Source organism: Zeus faber (assembly GCF_960531495.2).
Source record: "Zeus faber genome assembly, chromosome: 9".
NCBI lineage: Eukaryota > Metazoa > Chordata > Actinopteri > Zeiformes > Zeidae > Zeus > Zeus faber.
The window spans coordinates 2,705,380-2,733,211 of NC_137197.1; the positions used below are offsets into that span (position 1 = coordinate 2,705,380).

Here is a 27,832-nt window from a genome sequence, read left to right on the forward strand (position 1 = left end):
AGTTGAGTGGCGACGGTCAAGCGGGCACGGCCTGGTAGTCAGCGGCATGGTCGGAGAGCACTGTGAAACACCCCTTCACCGCTTTTAGTTTCGCACAGAGGAGCTATGGACGCAGTCAACGCTTTCAACGTGGAGGTAAGGTTCTCTCATCGTGGTGTCAGGCCGAGTAGCTCGTGTGGCTCGCCAGTCTTAGCTAGCGGCTAGCGGCTAGCGGCTAGCGGCTGACGACGGGGTTGAAATGTTGTTTTTGTATGTTACATACCATTGCACGGTTGGGTTAATCAACTTTCTATTCTCGGGAAATAATTGACACGTGTTTTAGATTGTCGTTCAACTCAAAGTCAGCCGCGAGGGGCTAAACGCGACAATCTCATGGGTAGAATGTTATTATCCGCGGCCCGGGCCTAGCTGAGTGAGCGGCGGCATGTTTGGCCACATCCCACCCGCCGGACAACCCGGGTCCAGAAGCACGGCCAGGCTTTGCTGGCCCAGTATGCAAACAAATACCAATAACAAAGCGGATTGGCTGATTTCAAAAGCTCGTACCAAACAAACGGTATAATTTAAAATTACGTTTAAAGAAAGAAAAGATAGATTGAAGCGCAAATATCCATGTGGCGTCGTAAACAATACGACATCATTTATCATGAGTGCAACGAGCAAACGGCACATTCTAAGAGGGCGAGTGCTACCGATGAACAAACATATCGAAATGCTATCTATTTGCGGTTGGTGAATGGATTAATGTACAAACTCAAACAGGATGAGTCTACATATTGTAGTGAAAAATAAATGTCGAGTATTGACAGTGGGTTAATGGATGTACTGGTACGTCATGTGCACAGCTCTCCCTAAGGGAGATGCCAAGAAGCTGTTCTGGTGTCTGGTTGTACTGTCAGATGAGAACCAGCATGTCATGGATTTCACTTTCCAAATGTCCAGGCGTCCAAATGCTCCAAAGAGCACGAATTCACTCATAAAAGTGTTTGCTTTTGAGTCTATTTGGGCTCCACTGAATCGCGCATTGTGTGCTGCACCTTCATTACAAATAAATACAACTATTAATCTTCATCCTTAATCTTCTAACACAGAATGACAAACCACAGTAAATTAGTGAAGAGAAACATAAGACATTGGACTATGGAAATTGTAGCCGTACACCTATCCATTTATCAATGGAAAATTGCCTCTGTCGATTACATATTATGTACATTTACATTTAGTCATTGATCAGACGCTTTTATCCAAAGCGACTTACAATTGTTCAAAGACCGACAGACGCAGCCATCAGGAGCAATTAGGGGTTAAGTGTCTTGCTCAAGGACACTACAGCATGCTAGCAGGAGGAGCCTGGGATCCAACCAGCAACCTTTGGATCACTAGACCACCAGCTCTACCTCCTGAGCTACCATCCCCATGTAGTCAGCTCTTACTCCAAATGATAAGTCATTCTGGTTTGTTAACATACACATTTCTTATTTTACTTAATTCCTTTATTAGCTATCTATTTATCAGTTTTACTGTATTCAATACTCCTCACGTCTTGCACAGTGGACAGACTCTAATCTTAAAATCTTCCCCAAAGAGTTGTATGTTTTCACTTTATGGTTGGATTGGTAGTGAATACAGTCTTGATGATCTTCTTCAGTAGTTTTCTGACATTGCACTCTTCTTTGATGGATGTTTTGGGATGATTGTCTATGGGAATCAGCAGATAACTCACATTTCCTATAATGAGTATGGCATTATGGTACATGCAGTTCTGCAATAAACTACATTTCAAGAGCGTCTTTGACAGTTCATCTATTATTGAAGATTGAGTTGATTTTAAACATTAATCTATAATATACTTTATTTGTTTGTTGCAGTCTCAGTGTGGTCTGCCTCCCAGAATTAAAAAAACCAAAACCAAAAAAAACAAAAACCTCATGAAACAAGTTCATAGTCTTATTGAAATTCTAGGAATATTTCATACCTCGATTCAAGTTGATAAAAGTCAGCAGCTGTGTATCAGCAACAAAGAGGAATATGTTGCAGCATTGTTTTATCTTTTTTTGGTTGTTCTCCCAGCCTTAGTCAGGACTGTAGTTGAAACCAGTGAATCCCTTTTTTTCATATTACCTGATAATAACAAGATTACAGACTAACAAGATAACATTCATCACTATCTTATACGGTTGATTCATGCAAATGTTCTACAAATTGAACTGAAAAGCGTTCTTCTTCCTGCATCCTTCAGTTGTTCTCCATGATAGAGATGAAGCCTCCAATTTCCCGTGCCAAGATGATGTCAGTAACAAAGTCGGCCATCAAAGCAATCAAGGTAAAACAAATAGAACCTCATAAAGACAATAATGCCTTTGCCCGATTCATATTGCTGGTTTAGTGAAGTAGGTCCTATTTTATTAAGCGGGTTCCCGATAAGATTCTCATGGTTTTCAAGGAATTATGAAGTGACAACTTCAGACTGAGTGTAATGATAATCGGCAAGTAAAACGTTTTCTTATTGAAGACAAATCTTCTCCTCCTTCAATAATTTCCCTACCACTATACCCTTTTTATGAGCAAAAATATGAAATGCTGACATTGATGCATTTTCCTTTCTCAGCTTTACAAGCATGTCGTCCAGATAGTTGAGAAGTTCATTAAGAAGGTACGTAGTGGGATTTGCATCACACAACACAATTTGAAATTCAACATCTCAAGACAATGAACTTCTTTTGATTTCTGTTTTGCTTTGTTTTTTTGTATATCAGTGCAAGCCTGAATTAAAAGTTCCTGGTCTGTACGTGGTTGACTCCATTGTCCGACAGTCACGTCATCAGTTTGGTGTCGACAAGGATGTTTTTGGGCCAAGGTTCATCAAGAACTTCACAGATACTTTTCAGAATCTTTACCTATGTTCTGAGGATGATAAGGTACTCTATATGTATGCTTTCTGTTATTAACTTATGGGAGCTGAACTAAGGAAAACGTCTCACTGTGGTATCTTGTTTTTTCAGAGCAAAGTCCTGCGCGTTTTAAACCTATGGCAGAAAAACGGTGTGTTTGACATGGAGATAATTCAGCCCCTGGTGGATATGGCTAAATGTTCTCTGGTACCAGCCCCCTTCTTAGAAGGTAAGAAGATATGTTATTCTAATAATTAAAAAATAAATGCAAACCAGTACTTTTTATGCATACATTTGTATAACCAACACCCCCGCAATGATTTAAAGAATATAAAGAAAATGAAAGTCATTGCTTGGCCATAGTGCTCAGTCCGACTTGCAGGAAGTAACAATTACAGCACACTTGCACAAATGTCTTGGTGCAAGTATCCAAATCATTATTTCACTGTTGAAGTTAGAAAGTGATTAGCAAAAAGGCCAGAACCAAACCAAACAGCAATTCCTGACATCCATAGGTGAGAAAGAGCTGTGATGGACTATAAAGCATTCGCAAAAATAATGAGACATATTGTTGTGTAAAAGCGCTGGTATGCTCTCAACTAAACACAACATGAAGAAAAATACTTAATTAGAATGGAAAACAGTGTTTTGAGTTTGTATGGTGCAGTGTTTGCAGGCAAACTATACACTGATTCATAGACCTTCCCTTGTCTGCTGCTGGTCCAAATATCACATGGATGCTTTCAACACAGTTGGTCAGCCAACTGGCTGAATTCAATGGTTTCTGGTTGAAGCCTCACATTATTATCTTATGTACACTTTATGTGGAAAATTATGCCAATGAGGCATGTTCTCCAGTGGTTCTCTCTTCCATTGTAGGATACAATGCTTTCGGTAGAGCTTTTTTGTCAGGCTTGAGTTCTTTATTTTTGCGTCCCCACACACTGAGGTTGGTAGCTCTTTGTTGATGTGTCCAACAGGTCAAACTGCCGCCACAGCAGAGCCTCAGCCTCCAGTCACTAGGGCTTCCACTGTGGCCGATGTGCCCCAGCTGCCCAGCCCGGACGCTCTAGCGGCTGTGGCCCAGTTGTTCCAGACCTCCAAGGGTCAGGAGGTGAGTCACCAGATGGAACAACTGTCAAGTTGAAATGCAACTGTTCTAGCAGGGAAACAATTATGATCAGTTGGGAGCCACTTCTCACCCCATACATCTCCACTGTACAGCTGCAGAGAATGCTCCAGAACATTCAGCAAGGTGACAGAACGCAGGCGGCCGTGGTTACGAACAACTGTGCACCGGTTAAGCCCCCGACGCCTGCCGCACAGCCTAACTCGTACGGCACATACACAGAACAAAAGAATACTTTAGCAAAGGTAAGCTAGCTTTTGAAAGGGCATTTGGTGACAAAGCAAACTTTTACAATCTGCACATTTGTATAATTTAACTTTTGAAATGTGTATTTACATTTCCATGTTTGTTTTTTATTCCTCTTTCATTGTTCCTCAGAAACTCCTTGACCGTTTTGATTATGACGATGAGCCAGAGGATGGGAAGAATAAGGAAGGAAATGCTCATTCTCTGTAAGTTCATGAACTGCTCTGCATGGAAAATGGCACCTGGTATTTTATGATGAAAGGTGAAACTAAATTATTGGGTTTTCACTTTGAATTTGGTTTCAAAACTCTGTCTTAAGTCTGGCTCGTTTTATTTAGTATAATGATTTGTTTCAATTTAGCTGTAGCAGAGGAAATGTACATTTCCGAGTTGGGGTTTTTGGGATCATGGCCAGCTGTATCTATAAACAATACATAGTAATAAAACATTAAATTCATGAATATTTTTGTTATTTCACATGTTATTTTCTCCGGTTAGACTTACAATCTGTCTTCATTGACTTTGTTACCACAGCGGTGTTCCAGGAAATACATTCAACCAATTTCCTGTTCAGATGCCCAACAGGGAGAGTTTTCACCCACACATGATGGGAGGGCTTGCTGCTAATGAGGTAAACAAACCGTCATATTGTGCACTTTCCTGGGGCTTAGTGAATGTGGTGGTGACAGTAGCTCCCTGAGGTATAGATGCGTGGTGGGATCTAGGAAGGAAGGGTTTCACTTGTTGGTGGTTAATAAACATAATTGAGGCATTAAGCCACATGTTTCAATTGTTGGAAGTGAACCCGAGTGATTGTGCCGACTGCCACACAGGTTAAAAAAAAAAAGGTGTTTTGCTTTCACAGTGAGTGCTGTATATTTTGAGTTAACTTACCATTGAAACTTGCCAGAAGAAATGTTTTCTATGCCTAGTATTAAAATATTGTCAAATCATGTTTTTTTTTTTTTTTTTTTCTTTTTTCTTTAAAAAAAAAAAATACAATTCAGCATGATGCTGGAGCGGATCCTGGTGGGCCTCACATGATGCCAGACAGATACCCTTCCATGAATGAAGCCAATTCACAGACAAGGGTAATATCCCAAACAATTCCTGTTTAAGGCCTTGGTCACCAGAAGGGCTGAACGATTAATCAATCTCAAACTGACATCGCAATTTAACAATGCACAATTTTCAAATCAGAAAGCCTGCGATTAAAATTTACTTTTTGTTTAAATAAAGATGTTATTCATAACAATTCATGCATCAAATCATATAATTCCATCATAACACGTAGGCCTCGCCTACAGGAAAGAGCAGTTTATTTAAAAATGTATCCATTTTTTATTGGTCATACTAAGCGAATGATTAATTGTTTGTGTTTCGTGAATAATACAAAAGATAAGGAACTTACAAAAAATCGCATACTAAATCACAATATTGGTCTTCGCAATTAGATTATTTTCCCAAATCGTTCAGCTCTACTCACCAGGTATTGCCAGTGCCAGATTCCTTTGTATGTCTAAAAAGTAGTCAATCAATCAAGTCAATCTTTATTCTAACCTTTTGAAAGCTATGTAGGCTTCTTCACACAGTGAGCGCTGTTTTGTATATTTCATGGCAGGGAGGTTCAAGAGAGGATTTATCAGCACGGAGAGAAGGCAGGCAAAAAGGTTACGGGAGGAGATCAAGGTCCAGATCCGGCTCAAGGTAATGGGCTGCTTGTTCAGCTGGTTGTGGGGTTACACTCTAACGGGGAGGTACGAGTCAGGGGCTGACGATAATGGTTTCCCAGCTGCCCCAGGCAACTGGTTATTGTCTTTTTTTTCAACCATCTTGTGCGGCCTGTTTGCCATGACAACTACTTTCTTCATGTTGAAAACAAACAAGCACTCTATACCTTTGCATGTGTAGAAACTCCCACCATATGAACCACATGTTTTCCTGTCACATTAATTTACTCTAAAGATAGTGAAACAAGTGTCGATATTTATATATGGATTATAATTATATGTGATCATTTTTACATTATTATACAGTTATTTTAAAATTCAGCCATTTTGTCAGTCTTGGCAACCGACAGCTGATCCATGGTTGTGGCACACCATATAACCCACTCGCCATGTCTCCCAGGTCTCCCAGGAGGAGAAGGTCGAGGTCCACGTCTAGGTCGCGGAGGCCTCGGCACCGACGCTCTCGTTCCCGCTCCCGGGAGCGACGCTGGAGGTCGTCACGCTCGTGTTCTCGGGATAGAAGTGAAAGAGAGCGGGACAGAGAGCGGAGACAGAAGGGACTTCCCAGCATTAAGAGCCAAACGCTCAGCGGTATGTGCACGCCACACAAATATCAGATGTCTTACAGATGTCACTCTGGATCAGTAGACTCTTGCATTCAAACAGCTGTGAACATCCATGAAACAAATGTTAACTAATGAGAGACAGGTTGTGGTGATTTGTTGTCCCATTATTTTGCAGAGTCACGATAACCACTTGGCAACCACATTTCAATAACTATTTTTCCCTTCTGAAAATATAGATTAAAAGCCATGAAGTATCCTAGAATTTAATATTATGCATCACCAAAGTGGTAGCTGTGACTAGTGAAGTTAAAGTGTATTCTTTGACAGTGAACCTTCCCAATATTCAGTGTAATTGTTTCCATATTTTTCAGACAAAAAGCCATCTGTATAGAAATTAAGTCAGATTAGGAATTATGTTATCAATAGAGGGGCCCTAGATCCATAAAGGGGCTCTTGTATATCCTTGACAAGAGAGCATTGTTTTGCAGATTGCAGTATTTGATTAGTATAATCATTAGGGCTGTACCTGACTCAGAATTTCTACAGACTTGACACAGACTTGAACATGGTTCTCCGTGCCTGTCCCTGTTCTCCAAATAAAACAACTGAAAACACACAGTTTTCACTTGTTTTATTTGTAGAAACGGGGCACAGCTCTCAGTGGTCTGGACATGAGGAGAGCCCTGTTTGTGTTTTTGTAAGGCTGCGGACGATTCATACATATCAAAATGTATTTGATTCCCCTTATTTATAAGTCCCTGTTGAAATATTATTATCCCTGTGCATTTGTTTTATCATGTTATTGTTATGTACACTGACTGATGAAGTAAACGGCTATTCGACCTGAAGTATCTGTCGACCAACAGGTTTCCAACTGATGATCAGACTTAGACTAGACTTTGACTTTCAGGGGGCAGCCCTAATCATATCGTAAAGTCTCTTAATATCTTACGTGTTTGATAAGGCTTTTATCAGATTGTTTCAATTTTCCTATTGAGGTTAGTGGATGCAGTTACCTTAATTTAGTCTGATGTCCGATGATATTTGGTACATGTATCTGTCCATCTTTGCTTACATATATTATATCTCCATATTTGCTTACATATGGTTCTGAACCAGTCTGAGGTTATAAACTGCTAGACAGCCACAAGATGGCAGGCTAGGCTAATATGGTAGGTGCAAGTGAGCTTGGAGCTGGTATTTAAATGGCTGCAATTGTGATGCATGTCATATAGAGCCTTATCTATCCACAGTCCAGAAGTTTACAGAAATTAATTACTCTTAATTTGTAGTTCTTAATTAAAAAAGTTCTTGAAACTTTGCCTCTCACTCAAAAAGAATTGCGGCACAAATTGGCTCCAAATCATCAAAATGAGGACGGCACGTTTCTTCCAAGTATGTGAGGAATGGCCATTGTTTTGTTCTTGTGCATTATTGAATGCCTGTTGCACAGTCAATCTAAAAATAAACTCATAAATCACACTAATATTTAACTAGCGATGGTCTTTGGAACGCATTCATATGAAGCTGTCCATCGGTCCACTGAATTCATATTGGGTTCAGATGATCAGTTAAGGTGGAGATGCACTTTAAGACGCGAGAGCAAAAGATGTTAGAACCACTGGCAAAAGATGTTAGAACCACCAACATGTCCCAGAACACAGTTAGCAGGATACTCAATAAGAACTCTGCGTTAAAAGATGTATGAACTCATCAGCAAGAGGAAGTAGAATCTTTAATTGTCACACGACAACACATGCATACACACACATGCACATGCTTTTGGATGGTGGCAGGTGAGATGGGTTCTCTGCATTTGACCCGTCCTGGCTTGTCCTGCCTCCGGGGGGCAGCCAGGAGCAGTGGGCAGCATTCAACGACGCCCGGGGACCCTGTTCCATATGTCCATCGCTGGTCAGACCATGATGTTGTGCATGTTTTGGGTGGGGGTCCTTACTTATGTTACATGGAGGAAACCCCATGTGAGCACAGGGAGAACATGCAAACTCCACACAGAAATACATTTAGAGATCTCATTGGGAGATAAGCCGGTGGAGCACAGTGCCAACAGCACCCCAGGCGGGAATCAACCCAGGACCTTCTTGCTGTGAAGCAACAGTGCAATGCACTGTGCCACAAACCACATAAGTAGTGGTTTTGCTTTACATAAAGATGGGGTGGAAATTGTGAAATCAAACTCAGTGTCATTTATTGACAGTCACTATTTCCTAAAATAGTGAGCAGGGCCTTTATTTACCTCAACTGCTGTCTGGGTGCCGTGCTCCTCAAAATAATTACATCTCAAACAAACTTGCATTATTTTTTTATGGTTCTGAGACACAGGACGCACAGTGGACCTGAGGTCACTCCCTCCATTATGCAATCCACTGTCCTGATCCACGGCAGAACGTCCCATGGTTTAAAATGTTCATATCATACAAGTAGAAACCAGACCAAAACAAATAGATGTAAAAAGTGTGTGTGTGTGCGTGTGTGTGTGTGTGCGTGCGTGCGTGCGTGTGCGCGCGCGCGTCCCCCTAATGTTATTTTACCTCTAGTTTGCAGCACGACTCTGTGGGTGGGGCAGCTTGACAAACGGACCCAGCAGCCTGATGTGATGTCACTTCTGGAGGAGTTTGGCCAAATCGAGTCCATCAATGTAAGTTAACTAAATGGTAGATAGTTTTATATAACCGGCATGCCTGTTGAACTCCAAATGAAAGTGTTTGGAGTTTGCAAAAAGTTATAAGCTTGATTTTCAAGGGCACAAATGTGCAGGAAATGTTTCTAGACATCAGCAAAGTGTTTTTTTAGTTCTATAATGTGCAAGTAAATTATAAATGCCATTTTATTTGATAAATAAAAATCCTCTTCTAAGGAAACAGAAATTGTTTACCCTTCCGTTATCATTAATGGGTGGGCTGCAAAAAAAAAAAAAAACATAGCCAAAAAACAGAGACAAATCAGTCAACCGGTAAATAGGCAGCTTAGTACAGACATCACTCTTCAGAGATAACTAGGTACGCAGGGATCTGTTGTTTCTTCACCAGGTTTGAGACAGCTGTTCACTAGTTAATAATTTTATTAACCTCTCGCTGTCCATATTTACACCAGACTTGATGTGGGACGAAACATCTGGCTCATTCTGTCGTGGACGATGGCAAAAAGTTGTAATATTTGACTTGCGTCAGGATGGGTCATGAATATTCTTGTATGAGCGAACCGGCTCAACGAGTCTTACATCAAACTTCTCCATTTTGAAATATGGAATGAGGAGAAGCGCTACTCGTGCCGCTCGCGCCTTATCACAAAATGCTGGAGGTACGCAACGTTGTGTGTGCCAAGAGGCCACCACCAGCTTTTATGTTATCAATTAATCGATTGTTTGTTGAGGTTAACAACTATCAATTAAGGAAGTTCCTAGTTGAATCCCTACTTCACAGGTAATCAAAAAAGGAAACGTTCTATTTAAAAAAAAAGGATATGAAAGGAAAAATGTATTTTAATTAATACATTTTAAAAGATAAAAAAAAAAATAATAATAATAATTATGAACAGCGTCATATTTCTGTCTGGTTTAGGAACTAGAGTCTCCCTGTTACAGAAGTGCAGGATTTATAATTTACGAGTAAAGTTTTCACTTAAAAACATCCAGTTTTTACTAAGTGCTTGATGCGGCTGGGGACACATGTTTTTTAAATTTTATTTTTTCTTTCCTTGTGTAAGGGGACAGAACGGGACCGTCCCTTAACTCAGTTGTTTTTAATATTTTGAAAAATAGTTTCGTACAATTATGAAACACAGGAAAACCTACATGGGAACCTGCGACGCGCACACACAGCGCACCGCTGTCCAAATCTCTGTTAGCTTTACGTTTTGCCTCAAATGCGATGTATATCTAAACGGCACTCCTGCTGTTTTCTTTGTCAACGAGTGACAAGAAGAGCAGTGAGAGAGGCAGGGCTATGTGGGCACTGCAGCAGTGTGTCAACTCCCTGACGCTGTCTTGAGAGAAGAGAGAGAAAGCAGCTGCTACCGGTATATCGATCATGCGGAAAATGAGTATTGAAACAGTTTCAATTATTCTGAATTGCTCTGTATAGAAAAATCTGCAGTCTGCAGACATTTTTTGTTTGTTGTCCTCGTGAGCGCAGGCGTCGGTCAATGCCTATGTACTTGAAATGACATATCAGCCTGATTGTTCGGCCGACCAGTACTCTCGACTGTCCGATATTTTTGTTGTTCATCGGGCTGCGATGGGGCGGCTTATAACGCAGTGACTACAACATGTATTGCTTCACATTCAGTCTTACGTTTCCCTGAAGACTGCTTTACATTCCATGCTGGTCAATGAATTGAAAGGTGACAAGGTCTCATTTTTTATTTGTTATATACTGTATGTTGTTTTAAGGAACAGTTATCACTGTGAAACTGAATATCTGCAATCTGTGGAAAGTTTGTGGCTAACCAGTAAGTCCAGGTTTATTTCAAAATTGTGATTTTGATAGTCTGATTGAATTAAATACCACCACAGTCACAAATGAATTGAAATATTATATTTCTGTGTTGGTTCTCACTGAAATATTGTTAGCATTTCGAAAATTTGTGAAATATCAATATTTTGATAAGTAATTATATCGGGAATATTCAATATAATTGACACTTTTTATATTGAAATTGAATTCATGACATCCTGCCCAATTCCCAGTTCTTGTAGCTAGTAGGTCAAACACAGTAAAGAGAGCAGGTCAGGCAAAAATGTCATCATGCGTCATACTGGTGGTGCAGGAAAAAATTACAATCTTGCAACATAAGGGACTTTGAAGGTGCTTCAAAGGTGCCCACATGGTTTTATCTGTATGAACGCTGTGCTCTCTCTGGTCGTGCAGATGATTCCTCCCAGGGGCTGCGCCTACATCGTCATGGTTCACAGACAAGATGCCTACACAGCCCTGAACAAGCTCAGCAATGGCTTATTTAAAGTCAACCAGAAACCTATTAAGGTACATCTGAACTCTAAAGAAAGAAATGGCAAAGCATGTGAAACTATTTCTACATGTTTCCCACCATTTAATGTTGAATCTGTTTCACAGAGTACAGAGTACTGTGTTTTGGGTGGTGGGTAATTGTTCAATGTCAATTTCTTGCCTAGATTGCTTGGGCTTTGAACAAAGGGATAAAATCGGCGCACAAGAAATACTGGGATGTGGAACGTGGCGTCACCTACATCCCGTGGAACAAGGTCAAGGTGGAAGAGATGGAGGACTACCGGGAAGGAGGCGTGCTGGACGTGGACTCTCTGAATCCAGGTAAACATCGGACATTCACTCGTAATGTATGTAAAAAGTTGGGCATCATAGGAAAATGTTACTGATCCTACTCACGGAGATTTTCATTTGAGGTTTGTAAATGGCTGCAATTCTCCTGACCACCATAGTGTCTTTTGTACACAGAGTGGAAAGAGGCACTGAAGGACCTAAATAAACCCACGGCTGTAAATGGATCCTTGGAGAATGTTCAGGATGATGGACCAGTCACCTCTCCAGTTCAGGTAATAATAACACATTTGAAATTTGTCTTGGTCTTCTGTTTCTTATGATGTTAATGGCTTTATTTTTGAGGGAGTTTCCAGTAGTCTAATCCTTGTTTTTGACAAATTTTCAAATGCCAGTTTCGATTTGTAAATTGATATATTATAGATAAATCATAGATGGTTGGATTTCAACTATCTATATAATACAATGAGTACACTGGCTAGAAAGGTCTTTTTTATTTTTTGCATTGAATCCAGCAATTAGGCTTTCAAATCTTTTGTTGTGTAGGTAATTGAAAGGAGAGTCACGCCAAGAAAGTTTGGTTTGGTAATAGGGATGCACCGATTGGGAAATTCTTGGCTGATACCGATGTTCAAAATAAAATAATTGGCCGATGTCGATAGCGATGTTTTCAGAGTACCCCCGAACTCAGCATCACTTCCTGCTTGGAGTGCTGCAGACAGCCGTGTCCGCGTCTTCTAAAATTGATTGCGGAGAGAGTCGCTCTCTCGAATGGATAAAAAAAATACTGAAATGGGTCACAAATATACTTTGGTCACCGTTAATATACCTGCGCTGCCCGTTCAAGTAAAGCCTGTGTGGTGTAGGAGCCAAAGCACCTTAGACATTATTACCACGTTATTTTTACATTCAAGTGTTTACATTCACATTGTACATAGAAATTCTATTTACATAGATGAGGCGGGTTAAAAACTGTTTTGGTAATGACGTTTACAATAGACAAGCTGAGGAAGTCTGTTTTTTTTTTTTTTTTTTTTAAGTCCTTCCTTTGGCTCGTTATTCAAAGACAAAATCATTGCACTTTTACCCTTTTTTGTCCCTCAACAGTTTCTGTAGTCCAAGCTGTGATTTTACCCTTTTGTCCTCCCTGTCACGCCGTACCTCCTCACGCACACACTAACAGGGTTTAAGCCTTTAGCTGTTGTGCTAAAATCCGGTGTAGGTATCATATGTGCCTGGCAGATCAGCTCGCAGGGGCAAAACAAACCCCGTGGATCAACGAAAATGAGGGCCGGCATGCGCTGGGTGCTCCACTGGCCCGTCTCATCCACCAAGTCACGGACGTGGACGGCTACGTTTTGTATTAGCATTAGTACCGGACATTTTGAGCGGCAAGTTTATAATCTACCATGGTATTTTATTATTTATTTATTTATTTATTTTATTTCATTTTATATAATTACCAGAGCCAAACATCAAGCAAGTGAAGTCATTCCGTAAAGCGTAACCCGCGGTACCCGAACACCAAAGTTACATAGTGCAAGAACAGCCGTTTGGGAATGAAAGACGCACCATTCTCCATATAACAAGTCGGTGTACCATCAAAATGATTTTGAACCTGTTATTTCAGGGTTAAACGGTTATATAGTGTTGCTTTAATGGGCCGGGGGGTCTGCAGTGTTTTAGAGGTGGAGCAACATAGTTGTCTGATTTAAGGAATAACTTAACTTTGGATTTGCACTTGTTGAATAAGATTTCGTTGTGGACATAATTTGTTACCTGTGGAACTTGGAATAAACATTTTTGTTCTTTTTTTACACCCGAGTTATGTGGAAGTATTTTTTTTAAGAAGAGCGCAATATACATGAGTAACCAGCTGTTTCAACTACCACCTAAACGACCGTCAGCTCCCACATGTGGGAACCACTGGATAAACACTGCTATCGCTGAATGTCTTGTCATCATATTTGCCGATAGGCAAATGGCAGTCAACAAGACGAATATCGGCCGATACCGATGTACAGCCAATAAATCGGTGCATCCCTATTCGATATGTACTTGTATGGTCAACTAAATCAGTGGAGTTTGTCGTTTTATTTGAGCCAAAGTGTGACACAGTGGGTAAACTAGCACGTTGTAGACTGCTCTGTGTAGATCCATGCATAATTATTGAGAAATCATTTGGATGGCAAAGCATTAAAGGAATAATGCTGTATTGAAATCTGGGCATTTTCTACCAAAGAACGATTGAATAGGGAATATAACTTTTTTATTTTATTTATTTTTATTTTTTCCTCATATTTTACAATTCTCTTCCAATTGTAAGATGTTAACAGTTTTTTATCAATCTCAAATCAATGTGAGTTCTGTTTTACTAGCTATGCATAAAGTTATCCAAATCCCAACCTTTGAAGCGGGTCCTATCAGGTTATTTGTTTTGCTTCATTTACATCCTGGTTACTGGTTAATGTTGACAAACTGTTGACAACCAGTAAAACAAATGCAAATTACACAAATATAAAAAGCACTAATCCAATTACAGTAGAAGCCCCTTTATCCAAACCTCAGGTAGTATGATTCAGTGGGTGTGCTATAAATATTTCTCATTTTGAGATGTGAATAGTGCGGTTAAAGTAAGAAAGCTGGAAGAGCTGAGTATCAACGAGGCTATCAAAGACTGGTCTGATGTCACTCCTCAGTTGAAATGCATTAGGAGGAGTTTTCAACCATTGGGGTGGGGTCGGATTATCCTCAAATCTGTTTACGGCATGAATATCTTTAAAGGTAAATTACATCCCCTTATTAGTATACTTACAAATAGCTGCTGTTGTCTCTCGCTCTTATCTTCAATGCAAATACCACCAGGAAGTCGTAGCAGATTTTATAGATAAAAGGTTATGGAACCGCTTTCCACCAGAGTAACATTTCAGGAAACAGGAACTTGGTTCTCGGTGCTGGGAACTTTTTCATCTGGACAAAGGACCAAGTTACTTAGTTCCACAGGAACGTAGTTCTGAAAAACTGGTTCCACTTGGATTATCTCTGGTCTCAAAAAAATCCCTCCCTGGATGTGAGGTGGTACTTTTTGGGGTAACGGAAATCATTGGGGCGGAGTTGGTCGTACAGAACAATCTTGATTGGCCAAACGCAAGCTTCGTGAGAATTGGAAAATTACACGACCGCCATTTTTCTAATACCAGTAAACAGTTGATTTAACAATGACTGCTGCTGCTTGTACTCTTATATTCTCTGTGTTTTTGATTATTATTTATTGTTTTCTCTCCCGAAAACACGAATCAAATGTAAAAGTTGCACATTTGGCGTAACCACCTCCTGATTTGGTTCCCGTTTCAGAGGGTTCAGGGCCTAAATGGTTCCTCATTTAGTTCCCTTACTTTGGTGGAAAAGCAGCTAATAAACAAACTTGTTCTTTTCAAGCATTAGTGATCTGGTCTAGAACACCCTATAGCTGCTTAGTTTGTTTGTATACCAATCGTGTCAGTTTGTTGAATGTTGTCTTAGTGTTGTTACTTCCTGATTCAGATCTTTTGTATCCACTGCGTTTCTTATGATTTGCTGGATCCATAATAAGCACCCAATACTAATCTTTGCACTTTTATCCACTGTGCCACAATTAAAAATGGGCTCTTAGATGTTTCTCCTAATACTATACAGACAAAGATTTGCGATTCCTTTCGGTATTCTTGCACTGTGCGGTCCTAACTATTCTAATAAAGTGCCAATTAAAGAAATGCACCCCCTTTTATAGTTACTGTGGTACTACATGTGAAAATGAATATCTTTGTCCTTCCATGCTGTCTCTGCGATGCTTACAAACTGTCAAGTCATTTTAGTAATTTGGTCTTCAAGCTGTTTTATGCAATATTGGTCTTCTGGTTAAAATATTTCAACAATTGCATTCGTTTTTTTTTTTGTTTTGTTATTTTTTTTATCACCCATGGCATGCATGTCAAATAACAATTTACCCTTCAAACTCTTAAAGATTTCAAATAAATCAATTTGAAACAAGCATTTTATGAGCTTAAAAAAATAATGGTATAAGCTGAAGCTCAATTAACAGTTACAGATCCAAGAGTACTAAAAGAACTAACACCACCCCAAATAGACTATCCACAACCCCAGTAAGGAAGACTGCGTAAATAAAGTGAATTTATGTAGCCCTTTTATGACAGGTACAATCTCAAAGTACATGGGTTATTGGGTCATTATTTGTACTTGTCCATCCCCGACCGACCATAATCCTTCAAATGGGCAAGAGAAAAACCCCCAAAAGGTAAAAGAAGGGTCCTGAGAAGGAACTCGATGGAGTGGTTAACTTCCAGGATGGCTAGCTGTGCAACAGGTTGCGATTGTGTGAACCGTGGGAATTAGAAAATGCTAAACACAGTACAAAGACTACAAGAATGCAGTATTAATAGGAGGGGAAGAACAAAAGCCTCAGAATAAACCGGTCTCGTATGGAAACTCACCTGGAAGTGAGTGTCTGACCAGTGGCGGCTGGATGGATTCTGGGTCGCATTGGAGGACGCGTCTCTTAAGTTGGAGACAAGGTAAGACTACAGCACAGCGAGCCAGTGCTGCAGCTGCACATGTTTGACGTTGCGGAACTATTGGGTATTTGTTGGAAGAAGAATTATCACATTGCTTGTATTGCATCTATGGACGAAAATATCGGTGCCATTGTTGTGACTAAACTGTCCCAACACAAAATCAAATGTTCATCAGTTGAGCTGTATTCCTCGAATGAAATATTTAAACAAATATCATCTTAGAGACGGACTTGTGATCTCGCCAGTCCCTCATCAACATATCAATTTAGCCAGAGGAATGGGAGAACCTGGTAGTCTCAGACAGTGGGTCTAAATCAGTTCTGTTTCCATTCAGAGAACTATTACAGATAACTTGACTTTTGGCAGCTGTCAAACATAAATGAGAGAAATTAACATCCATAAAGCTCAGTTTCAAAATCAAGACTTTGTCATTTTCAGTCTGTCATTCAGAATGTTACTTTGAAGATAAAATCTTCCATTCCATTACTGACAGCTACAGCCATGCCACATATTTACACTATGACAAATAAATAAAGGGCAACATTTGTGGTTGTCATTTTTTGTTTCTGTCATCGGAAAAATTACAACTATATTTTGAGTAAACTATAGTTGTGAATGACCAATATATTGTGCGCTAACCTAACGTGACAAGGGTTTAAATATTGTGTTGCATCAAAACATTAAATTTTGATTGATATTTCAAAGTGTATTGATGTTTAGAGTTTGAGACGTTAACTTAATCGCTGTTGGTGCTTGGCCGCATTGTGTTCGATGGTCTCTTCTGGCTTCACATCTTTTGTATTGTAATACTGGCGACTGTTTGCGTTGAAGTGACACTCAAATTCATCCATTATTTACATGGAAAAAAGATTCTGTGATAACAGAAGATATAGGCTCTGCACTGGTGGTTCTCAACATGTGGTCTGGGCGACCCCGGTGGTCCTTCAAGCGGTTCCAGGAGGTCCCCAGCAAAATAATATGCAGTGAAACTTCACTGTTATTTAATTTATGAGACGTTGGAGACAGTCATTATTGGACAAAGTCACGGTTATCTCCCTAACTAGCGTATAGTCACTAAATAATAAACTAACAATAAAAATCTTTTCAGAGTAGGGTCCTGCAGACTAAATATTGGGATTTGTGGCTTGATGTGAATCAAGTTGAGGGTCCTCCATCTGGAAAAAGGTTGAAAATCACTGTTCTACACTGTCAACTCCCAACAAAGAAAAGTCAGATTTGGCGATGTTCAAATTGGACGTGATATGTTAAAAAAAAACCAAAAAACAAAAAACGTGCTTCTTTCCCAATACTTCTATTTTAATAAATAAATTATATTAGTTATAATACCTCATTTCATATGTTTCGTAAAAAAAACAAAATAAAAGGCATTCCGAGACGTTCAAGGTCCCGGGCCAACAGTGTGTACTCCTGTGTTTATAGTTGCTTTAACAAAATCTGGACTTGAAGAGATTTCTTATGTCTAAACTAATCCAAACTAATATAGTCGTCATTAAACTTACGTTTAAGGAAAATGTTTTGCTTCTGTCTGCCTTCAAAATGTACAGAAACACAGATTTCCCTCATGTCCCCGCAAGTACATGAATATTGCTTTGATATAAGTCTTTCTGCAACCTTAGGTCTGTCTGCATTCTGTTGTCTCAAACTTGCGTCTAAGGAGAACAAGATGATCCCACTTAGCAATCCTTGTTCTACACTATTCAAATTGACATCGAATATGTCCGCAGCACAGATGCTTTTGCTTCATCAAAAAGCAGAAATGACCGCACAAGTTGTTCTTTGCTCCAATCAATGTATCCAGTCTCGCTATAATCCTCCCCACAATGTGGTTTAAATACAAATTGAGCCTCAAGTGAGTTCCTGTCCCCCAAACCCTGCGATATTGATGTCATTTTTCTCTCAGTAAATGTAGTTTTGTAGTTGAAGCACAAGGATGGAGTTTACACATGATTATAATCATGTAGGGGGTTCTGGTTGATGAGGATTTTATCAAAACGCGCTTCATTTCTGACCCTCTTTTAAGGTGGTCTGCTGAGACAGGTGTCGGGCATGTATCAATTAGAATGTGTTTGAGATAGTGGTATGAACCTCAGTTTGTCTTTTTTTGCAGCATTCCTGCTGGATTGCACACTGCAAGTTCTATGTATTACTAGATGTTTCCTAGAAATCCCATGTGCATGGAGCCTCTTAGTTGTATATCTCTCACGACGGCTTTCACAGTACAATAAGAAAAAATGGGTCACGGGTCTATGGGTTGGGGAATGTAAATGTTTTAGGAGATGGGGATGTCTTCCAGGTTCTGTTCTATGTGCAGAACTGATTCCATTTAGAATAAAAGGGAGTGTTACTTTCTTAAGCTCCTTTCTCACATGCAGTCTTTCCCAGCAATCTTCCGGAACCGTTCCTGTATGGGGTTATATGTTTTCCGGGAAATCTGTTCCGGCAATTTCCCACCTCAAGACCTAGTAACATTTCCAGGAAAATGCGAATACGACTGTATTGTGAATGGAAGCAGAAACATTGCCAGAACAAGCACGTATCTGAATACGGTATCAGCAAAACACAAATAACAGGTTTTTACAAATATTTTGTGCAAATAATTCAAAAGTGGGAAGTTTTATTTTGGGAAGCAAAAAGAACATTCAGACAAAGGGCGAGTCCGAACCGTGGTGCTCGGCTGGGAAGATGGAGAAGTGAAACACGTCCAGTCTCTGGACGCTAGACGTGTCTTTTACAGTTCGGGGTGCAGTGCGGAGACATTGGGCACGAGCACTTCGCTTGCCCGCTGGCTGCACCGGAGCACGGAGCCAGAGAGGGAGCGAGCGGACAGGAAGAGAGCGAACCGGTGGAGAACGTTCCTTCTCCGGAGGTAGAGGGTGTAGGACAGGTTGAAAATGATCACACTGATTTAATAACATTGGGTTAGGGGTTCTACGTCCGTGGACGGGGCTCTGTCCGTAGCTGTCAGCCCTCACGTTTTTCCCGGGAGTCTCCCGTATTTAAACCTTCTTTCCTGCTGTCCTCCCAGTTTTGTTTTTTTTAACCTTTCCATTAAAAATAAAATTCCGCCATCTTCTCGAGATCCGCTCTGCTGACCACTGCGTGGTCCGCTGTGCGTCCTCTCTCCCCGTTCCTCAAACAAAACTACATAAGTGTGTTTTTATTGTAGATGTATTTAATGTCATTGAATGAAACAAAACAGTGCGTAGCGGGGACACTGATCCTTAGAGCCAGGAAAAAAAACAAAAACAAAAAAAAAAACATTCAGATTATACATCCGTTGCCAGGAACTGTGTGAAAGGGGCTTTACTAAAGAAGTACTGCAGAATGGAGGTCAAAACTATTAGCCACGCTACGTCACAATAGTCGGGTCTAAGATGTGTTTTTCTAAGCTATAGTTCCCTAAAGTACACATTTCCCCAGAAAATACATCTCTTTTGAGCTCGGGCTTATGACACACAACAAATGTACCTACATGTTTAAAGGTTTTGAGATGAACAAGTTAATGGTTGTGAAATAATATCGAAAGAACAATGATGTAGGAACGGGTGAGTTGCCATTACCTTACACTGTTGAAGGAAAGAAATGTCAAAACATGGAATATGACGTGGAGGCTTCATTGTATTCTGATACTTTTCAGTTAATTAAGTCAATACATTTTAAATCTCTTGACCATGGTACAGTCCTAAAGAGTTTACTGAGCTACATTCCAATGACTCCCAAACCCAACGCTCTCAGATGAGCAAGAACTGAAGAAACTCAAACCCAGAGGGGAAACGGAAGAAAACTTGAAGGGACATGTAAGTTGTCCCCCCCTTCCTTCCAGAACGGTTATGCAAGGAATGGCAAACTTATTGCTGATGTCAGAGTAAAACGTTCAATGTCTGACTCTTTATCCTTTAGTTTGGGTCAGTGTATATACAGTTATCTGACCTCGATCATAAGACCAACCTGAACTTTAACTGAAAGAAACCTTTTTTGTTTTTTGCAAGGAAAACAATGAATATTGTGTTTTGCTGACCTGGAATACCACAGTGATGTGTAGATCCACTATAGAGAACATCAGTCTCACGAGGCCTCACCAAGGTGAGTGTTAACGGGAAATATCAAGGTTGGATTTTTACCTCGCTACGATAATGAGGATCTCTCCTGCCGTTGAAAGGTAATGGCCGGCTCGTGCACGTTGACACGGACCTGAACTTGAGTATTTCGGCATCGTCAACCAGCTCCAGAAATACATGCACCTGTAGCCCAACCCTCCTCCCATAACACGAGTGGGTTTGAACACAGGAAAATGCCCACAGCCGTATTGTGGATTTTCTTTCACACTATAAAAAAAAGCAGATGGTTCCTATGCACTGAGTTGGTATCCTGCAGTGTTGCGGCTCCTAATCTGAGATGCAGAGCCAGCCCCCCCGGCGCTCCAGGTTAACTCGGTGGGACGCCCCCGCGGGGAGGTCGGAGGAACAGGCGTCCTGTGCTCTGCTGATGGAACCACACGTCAGGGTAAGAACGGTTCCCCGTCGCTGCTTCCAGGGCATCACAGATCCTATTCCACATATAAACTAGTGTTCATTTTCGATGTGCATGCAGTAAATCCCACCAGTAGGCCGCTCATTTAAAAAAAAAAAAAAAAACTGAACAAAAACTATCAATTTATACTTGGAACCCTACATTTTCCTACTGCATTTTGTAAAAATAGTCTCCCCCTGCATGTCTGCACAAATCCTAAAGCTGATTTGGAAGGCACGCCTCGAGCTACACTACTTTTGTTACTGATAAAGCACTTAAAAGCAGCTTGTACATGCTAATGTTTGCTCCACACTGAGCATTGCAGATAACAAAAATACATGTTTATCAGTTCATTCCGCTTTACAGTAGTCTGACGAATAATTATCCATTCTGTGATTAACTTTATAGGACTTTGTAGAAAGTGGTTCCGTTGACGTGCCCAGAGTCTATTTCTAGTAAAGTGTCTCAGAAGATTTTCTTTTAGGTAAATCGGTAAAATTATGCTGGAAGCCAAACATCCTGAATAAACTGCTGATCTTTATGTACATATACAGGCAGACATTAAAGGAAATGTCAGGTCACATTCATTCCAATAAACCCCCCTCAGGGGTTTCTACAAACATGGAAATGTGTCTTGCCTGTTAATACATGGGTTGTTTACTTTCATTTGACTGATCGTATGGTTCTATGACTTAACCTGCGTTTCATCGCTGCAGCTATACAAAGACCAGGCAGCATCTATGAAAGTGAAGAACTTAAGTAATTCCATTCCACTCTCTCTCTCTACATACACACACACACTTTCTATATACATACACACACACACACACACACACACACACACACACACACACTTTAACATCACTGCAATTCAAAGCATTACATTACAATATCTACCACTATACATGTGCGTTTTACTACAAGGGCTTTTCACACGAGCCAAACTCTCTTTGAGACATGACTATAAGAGCCAACCAGAGCAGGTTAGTGCATTAGGTTGGAATGTGTCTTTCCAACCAAGTATGAGTTACAGATGTTTCATATGTTGTCATATTTAATATCAATTACTTAAATCCTGAAGGAGAGAATATAGTGCTAGAATATAGAGGACTTTTACAGGAATGGGGTTTCCTCAGCCTGTTAATAATTGTATTTGTGTGTGGGGTCAGTGAACTGTCTGGGTTTACACGACTATTATCCTAGTCATCAACTTGGCTCATTTAAAGAAGTTAAAAATTCAAAATTGATGAGCACAATTGAATGCTTGTTCATCCAATTCTTGAAATTTAAGTTGAGCGATTTATACATTATTCACCTCAATGCAATGACCATTTTAAGCCTTATTTTATTTAAAATATGTAGCTGTTCATTTATTGCTTCTCACTGCAGCCTTGAACAAGCGTTGAAGGGTTTGGTACCAAAATACATTTAATTTAATTTTGCTTAAGTTGCAGTTTCATTCGTATCATTTTAGTATTGTATCCCAGCTACTATACAATTTTCCATTTCATTTCAAATGGCCTTGAAACATACGTTTTATCAATGTTTGCAAGACACCTGTTACACTTGTGACAACTACAAAGTCCTTCTGTCAGGTTTGGGAAACGACGAGAGGAGTTAACACCTTGTGGACCGTTGGCCTGGAAACACATAATAGTTATTAATAAGAAAAAATGTGTGTGTGCTGACAGTCGTTGACAGTGAGGTTGACAACTGGTGTTACAAGTTTATTTCAATGGTTTCAGGCACAGAGGTCAAGGTTCCCTTCACAGATAAATCCCAGGGATAATTAAAGTGGTAATCCATGGGTGGTTGCACTACATTTCCATTTAAAACTGCAACATTTTCTTCCAACATCTGGGTTTATCCCCCTCGTCACTCTAAGACGGTCAAAGCCTTCTCTTATGGGTTTTCCTTCTGATTATTGATTTGTTTTTCCTTGTTCTTGGTTACGAGGTGGTGGGGCTGTTTATATACAGGTACTCCTCACTTAACAACCTACCTGTTTAACTAATCTTCATATTTAGGACCAGCTCTCTGACCAGTCTGTATTGTACACTGTGTACACTGTGTGTGTGTATATATATATATATATATATATATATATATATATATATATATATATATATATATACACACCATATGCACTATATCTGCTATATCTACCGTACACTATATACCCACTATATACTATACACTATATACACGCTGCCTTACTGTGAAATACCGCAGGTCCTCGCTTATCGACCAATTTGCTTAACTGATCGTAGGAATGTAACTCAGTGGTTCAATGAGATGAACCTGTATTTGTTCTTGCGAATGTTCATATCGACAGTTTACTGACCACACCAAACTCACAGCGGCTCCTTTCACTTCCTGCACTTGGAAGATCAGTGCATTCTTAAAAGGCGGACCCCGCCTCTTCTGCACAGGCATAACACAAATACATTAAATGGCTTTTTCTTAAGCGATATGGAAATAACGTATCAGATTTGGGGCTTTTTAAACGATAAAATCTTACAGATTTACTCTACCTGTAAACTAATAGCAATGAAGAATCTCTTCACCTGGACCTTATATCATATTTATATCTTTATTGGTAACGTTTCAATTTACGCTCCTGTGTGACAAGGCACGGGTTGACATCAAGCGATGAGGTGCAGTGCCATTGTTTACTCGCCGTGTCACAGTTGGAGGTACAGTCCCTGTGGTTGAAGTAGTGATGGTGTTAACAGAGAATAAAAAAGGACATGAAGAGAAAGATGGAGAACTGGAGCCTCCCAGGCAGATCCCACTGCCCGGAAACACCAGGATTATAAACATTAAAACATTCTTCTTGTATCTGGTACAATGTCAATGTGAGGAACAGCTTCAGTCCAATTTAGAGGTATGTGTACTCAAGTAAAACCATATTAGGAACTTACTACTTTTACTTCCCTATAATACTTTTATTGCACTGCATTTCAAATCCAATCGGAAATAGTTTTGACTTCACTATATCTTCAACGGTTCATTTTCACCTTCGGTGGATCAATGAAGTACCATCTTATTGCATCTGCAAAACATAATTCTCATAGTACTTCAACTTGGGCAGATTGTTGGATGGAAGACTTTAACTTTCACTGTCCAGGTGTGTATGAGATACGAGTAGTTGTTCCACCTGCCACACCCTCCTTGCATCCTCCTAACCTCATAGAAACAGTATCAAATGGAGGATGTTTCCTGTTGAACGAGGCCTTTATGCACCTACCAAAGTATCAACATGTACTTCTAGTAGTTTTTCTCCCACTGAGTTTTAGCGTCCATTTCAGAGCTGTACTTAATAGGAATACTAGTAGAGTAAGTCTACTACTACTAGTACTACTGTGGCCATCTCAGCCATGACGGTTACAAAGCAGTAGTTCAGGCGTCACTACGACTGGATGTTTATAGTAGTATTCAGTGCTGCAGCTTCCTGTATTCCCTGGAGGTCAGGTCCACGTCGCTCTGTGGAGACGCCATCCTGAACCCTTTACGTTGTGTCTCTTCCCTCGGACGCAGGCGTGGAGCGTCTGCTTGTGTCGATGAGTGACGTTGATGAAGCTTTCCGAGTGGGAAGGAGCCGTGTTGACGTGTCGGTGCTGTGTTGTAGTTTTGAAGCAGCCTCCACCACAGTGTTTTGAGTAAAGCTCAAGTCACCGTTCAGTAAAAGTTGACATTTTGCCGACAGCACTGGTGTCTGGTGCGTTTTAACATTCAACTTAACCATTTCCATCAACTAGTGCACGCCCATTTAAAATGTTTAGACATTTTAATGTCAGCGTTGAACAAAAGGTCTGATTCAGTCTGTGTTCCACAGTGGAAGATGAAACTGTCACGATGGTTTAAGGTTGTGGAGGTCATTGAAGGACGCAGAGATTCCTCCATCACGGTTGGATTGTTGCAAGTAATTAGATTAGATGTTAAGTCACAAGACAAACCGAGGTACAACACGCTGAAAACTGTGCACCTTGTCACAGGACGAACCAAGTCCAGCGACCGATGCCTTTTATACGTTCCATGTGTTAATGCTGCAAGCTGTGCGTGGGGCTGGTGGAGTCAAATAATAATACAACTGAAAAGAACCTCTGAGAACGTTTTTACAACATCTGTTCTGGAGCGCTTCCCTTCCTCCCTTTTCAAACAAAATACTGACCAAAGCAGGCTCGTGTTTTCACCCCCGCCCGGTTGCTCCGAAAGATAACTGACCGTGGTGGCATCTAGGAAAAACATCATCAGGACGCACTGATCCTCCCCCGGAGACTTCAGAGTGATGTCGTTTTCCAGAAGAATTCCTTTTTTTAATGTTGGATTGTTCATTGCTGTTGAGTTGTTTTATCTTGTGCTTCCTGCTTGGGGCCTGCAGATGTGAAAGCTCACTCTGGTGCATGAAACTCAGGAGGTTGGAAAACGTGCAACGCAAACACTTGGAATTCAGAGCTTTTATCTGTAATTGACAAAAAATAAAATAAACAACCAATCAGAGAGTACCTCACTGATCTGACTCCACCTGTTTGAGGAACGCCCCGTCACTGATTTAATATCAACCTGAATCAAAGAGATGTTGTTGTGCTCTGCTCTGCGTCTTCCAGGCCGCCCCCGGTCCGCTGGCCACGCCTGTGGGAAACCTCCCTGCTTACCCCGGAACCATGATGCTTCCTCAAGCCTCCATCACCCCAGGAGCTCCACCCTTCCCCCCGGGACTGGACCCCACCAAACTGGCACAAGGTCAGAGAGGAATCAGACTTTAGGAGGCGGGGTCACGTGATGTGATCATGTGATCATAACTCCCTAGCAACGTTCCATTGCAGTGTGGTCGTCTCAGATTTGGTTGAAAAGTACATTTATTATTAACGTTCTTCAAAAGCAGTGTTGTCAGTACTATTTCAACTGACATTTTAACTGTAGTACTACTAGATATATCTGCAGTACGACCACTTAGTACCTGTTCTCTGTCCAAACCAAATATGGTCGTGCCTGAAAGTTTGTCGTTAAAAGCCTGATTGAAATATTTTGTCTATTTTATTTTTGAACCACAACCTTGTTTTTCTCTCATTGGGCGTCGATCCCAGTGAACGACGTCAGAATATTTAACCTTGATCACGTCAGTTGATCCAGGTTCAGTCGACTGCCGCGCTGGGCTCCAACACCTGGTTCAAAGAGGCGTCTTCTTCGCTGAATGTCAGCTGAAGCTATTCTCTCAATCCCGGCTCAATTTAAAGTTTTCCGATGCCGATCCTTCCGATTGATTCCAGTAATCGAAAAAAAAACAAGGCTGCGGTGAAGAATCAGCAGTTTTCCTTTGAGCTTCAAGCTTTTTAGAAACATTTCTCCTGCTTTGGTTTCCAGGCTTTTCTCCTCCAGCGGTAGCAACGGCGAAGCCTCCAGAGGATTCCTCCAAAGAGGCTCAAGGGCACAGCGGCGGCCCCCCGGACGCGGGCTCCGACCCCCCGCTGGGACCCCCGGGGCCGCACGGAATGCGCCTGGGGGGCCCCGTGGTCTTACCGGGCCCCCGCTCCGGCATGCCGCCCCTGCAGCACCCTCCCGTCATGCCCGGCCCCCACCTGCCTCCCTTCCTGCCGGGGCCCAACATGCCGCCCCCCATGCACCCCCAGATGATGCCCGGCGGGCCCATGTTCTCCCCGGACCGCTTCAGGATGCCCTTGCCCTTCCCTCCGCGGGGGCCCCCCTACCCCATGCGACACCCCATGGGCCCCGACGGGGACGCGCGGCTTTTCAGAAACATGCGTCCCGGGTTCCCTGCCTTTCACAGGGGGCGCTGGTGAGCCGTGCGGCACTGTGGACGCTGTTAGAAACTGCGAAACAGTGACGGACGGAGCAGGAGGATCCACAGGCACGTTGCTACTGTCCAGCCCCATGTTACCATCAATAAACTGAGGAGCTAAACGGCGGTTTGAAGGTGGTCCCTGTTTTTAATAATGCTAAACACTCTGAGGCGTTATCACTGTTTATGTAAATGCTGTACATGGTTGTAGCTGTTCACCAATCCGTTTGTATATTTGAAATAATGTCACGTTTATTCTTTGGTAGTTTGGTCAGAAAACAGAACTGGCAGCCTGTACCCTTTGTCAAATTACTTTAGCGCAATTTTGTGAATGGAAAAGAAATTGTCAGCGTTTATCTTTTCATACCTTGGGGTATTTACATGTTTTGTTTTTTAGTAAAATACTTTTATACCAGCATTTTTTTTTTCTTTGCTTCCCACTGAAGGTTGTATTTTATATATTTGCTAGAACAACAAATGGGGGTTAGGATGTTTCGTGTCCCGCCAGCAGAGGGTGGAACAAGCCTGTGGTGACATGGAAACAGCAGAATCATGAAGGACAAAAAGAGAAATGTTCATTAACGTGTTGAGCTCCCTGGTCGCTTTGAATCCAGTCTCGATTGTGCATTTCTACATTTTTACAACCAGCAATAAGGACGCAGTGCGCGCTGTTCCCTGAGGCTGAGCCGCCTCCTCGATGATGACTGTTCATCATCAACCTTCATTTCCATCTCGGTGGTGGCTTCGATGGAGGTGTCTGCTTGTCATCTAATTTAGACGTGTTGTCATTGACCTACATATGGATTAAAAGAGTTTCCATACTTGTACATCTTTGTGTATCTGTACTGGAGAAATATGTGACGCACATATTGAGAGTAAGAGTTTATTGCGCAAATTTACGTCACAATAGAAAAGGTTTCTTAAACAGTTTCTGTCACGTCAGTTTTAATTTGGTGTCGCAGTGAGCAAATCCAATGTATTTCACATAAAAATCCAACGACATTAGACGTCGTCAGGGTGTTTGCAGGTTGACAACGTGGGCAGGGAAGCGACGCACCTGGCGCAGTGCTGGCGGTGATTGGCTGCAGCG

General features: G+C 41.1%; 1 protein-coding gene across 1 annotated transcript; it reads left to right on the forward strand.

The window, feature by feature from the left end:
• Positions 1–27,554, forward strand: LOC307235062 (SR-related and CTD-associated factor 4-like). Its single transcript, XM_080007027.1, has 18 exons — positions 1–135; positions 2,240–2,323; positions 2,609–2,653; positions 2,757–2,918; positions 3,003–3,120; positions 3,872–4,005; positions 4,116–4,265; positions 4,399–4,472; positions 4,801–4,897; positions 5,274–5,357; positions 5,888–5,973; positions 6,397–6,587; positions 9,121–9,221; positions 11,452–11,565; positions 11,715–11,871; positions 12,016–12,113; positions 25,550–25,685; positions 26,307–27,554. Exons 1-18 carry the CDS (start codon positions 106–108, stop codon positions 26,741–26,743), a joined length of 2,298 nt encoding a protein of 765 aa, XP_079863153.1. The 5' UTR covers positions 1–105; the 3' UTR covers positions 26,744–27,554.
• The last annotated feature ends 278 nt before the right edge of the window (positions 27,555–27,832 follow it).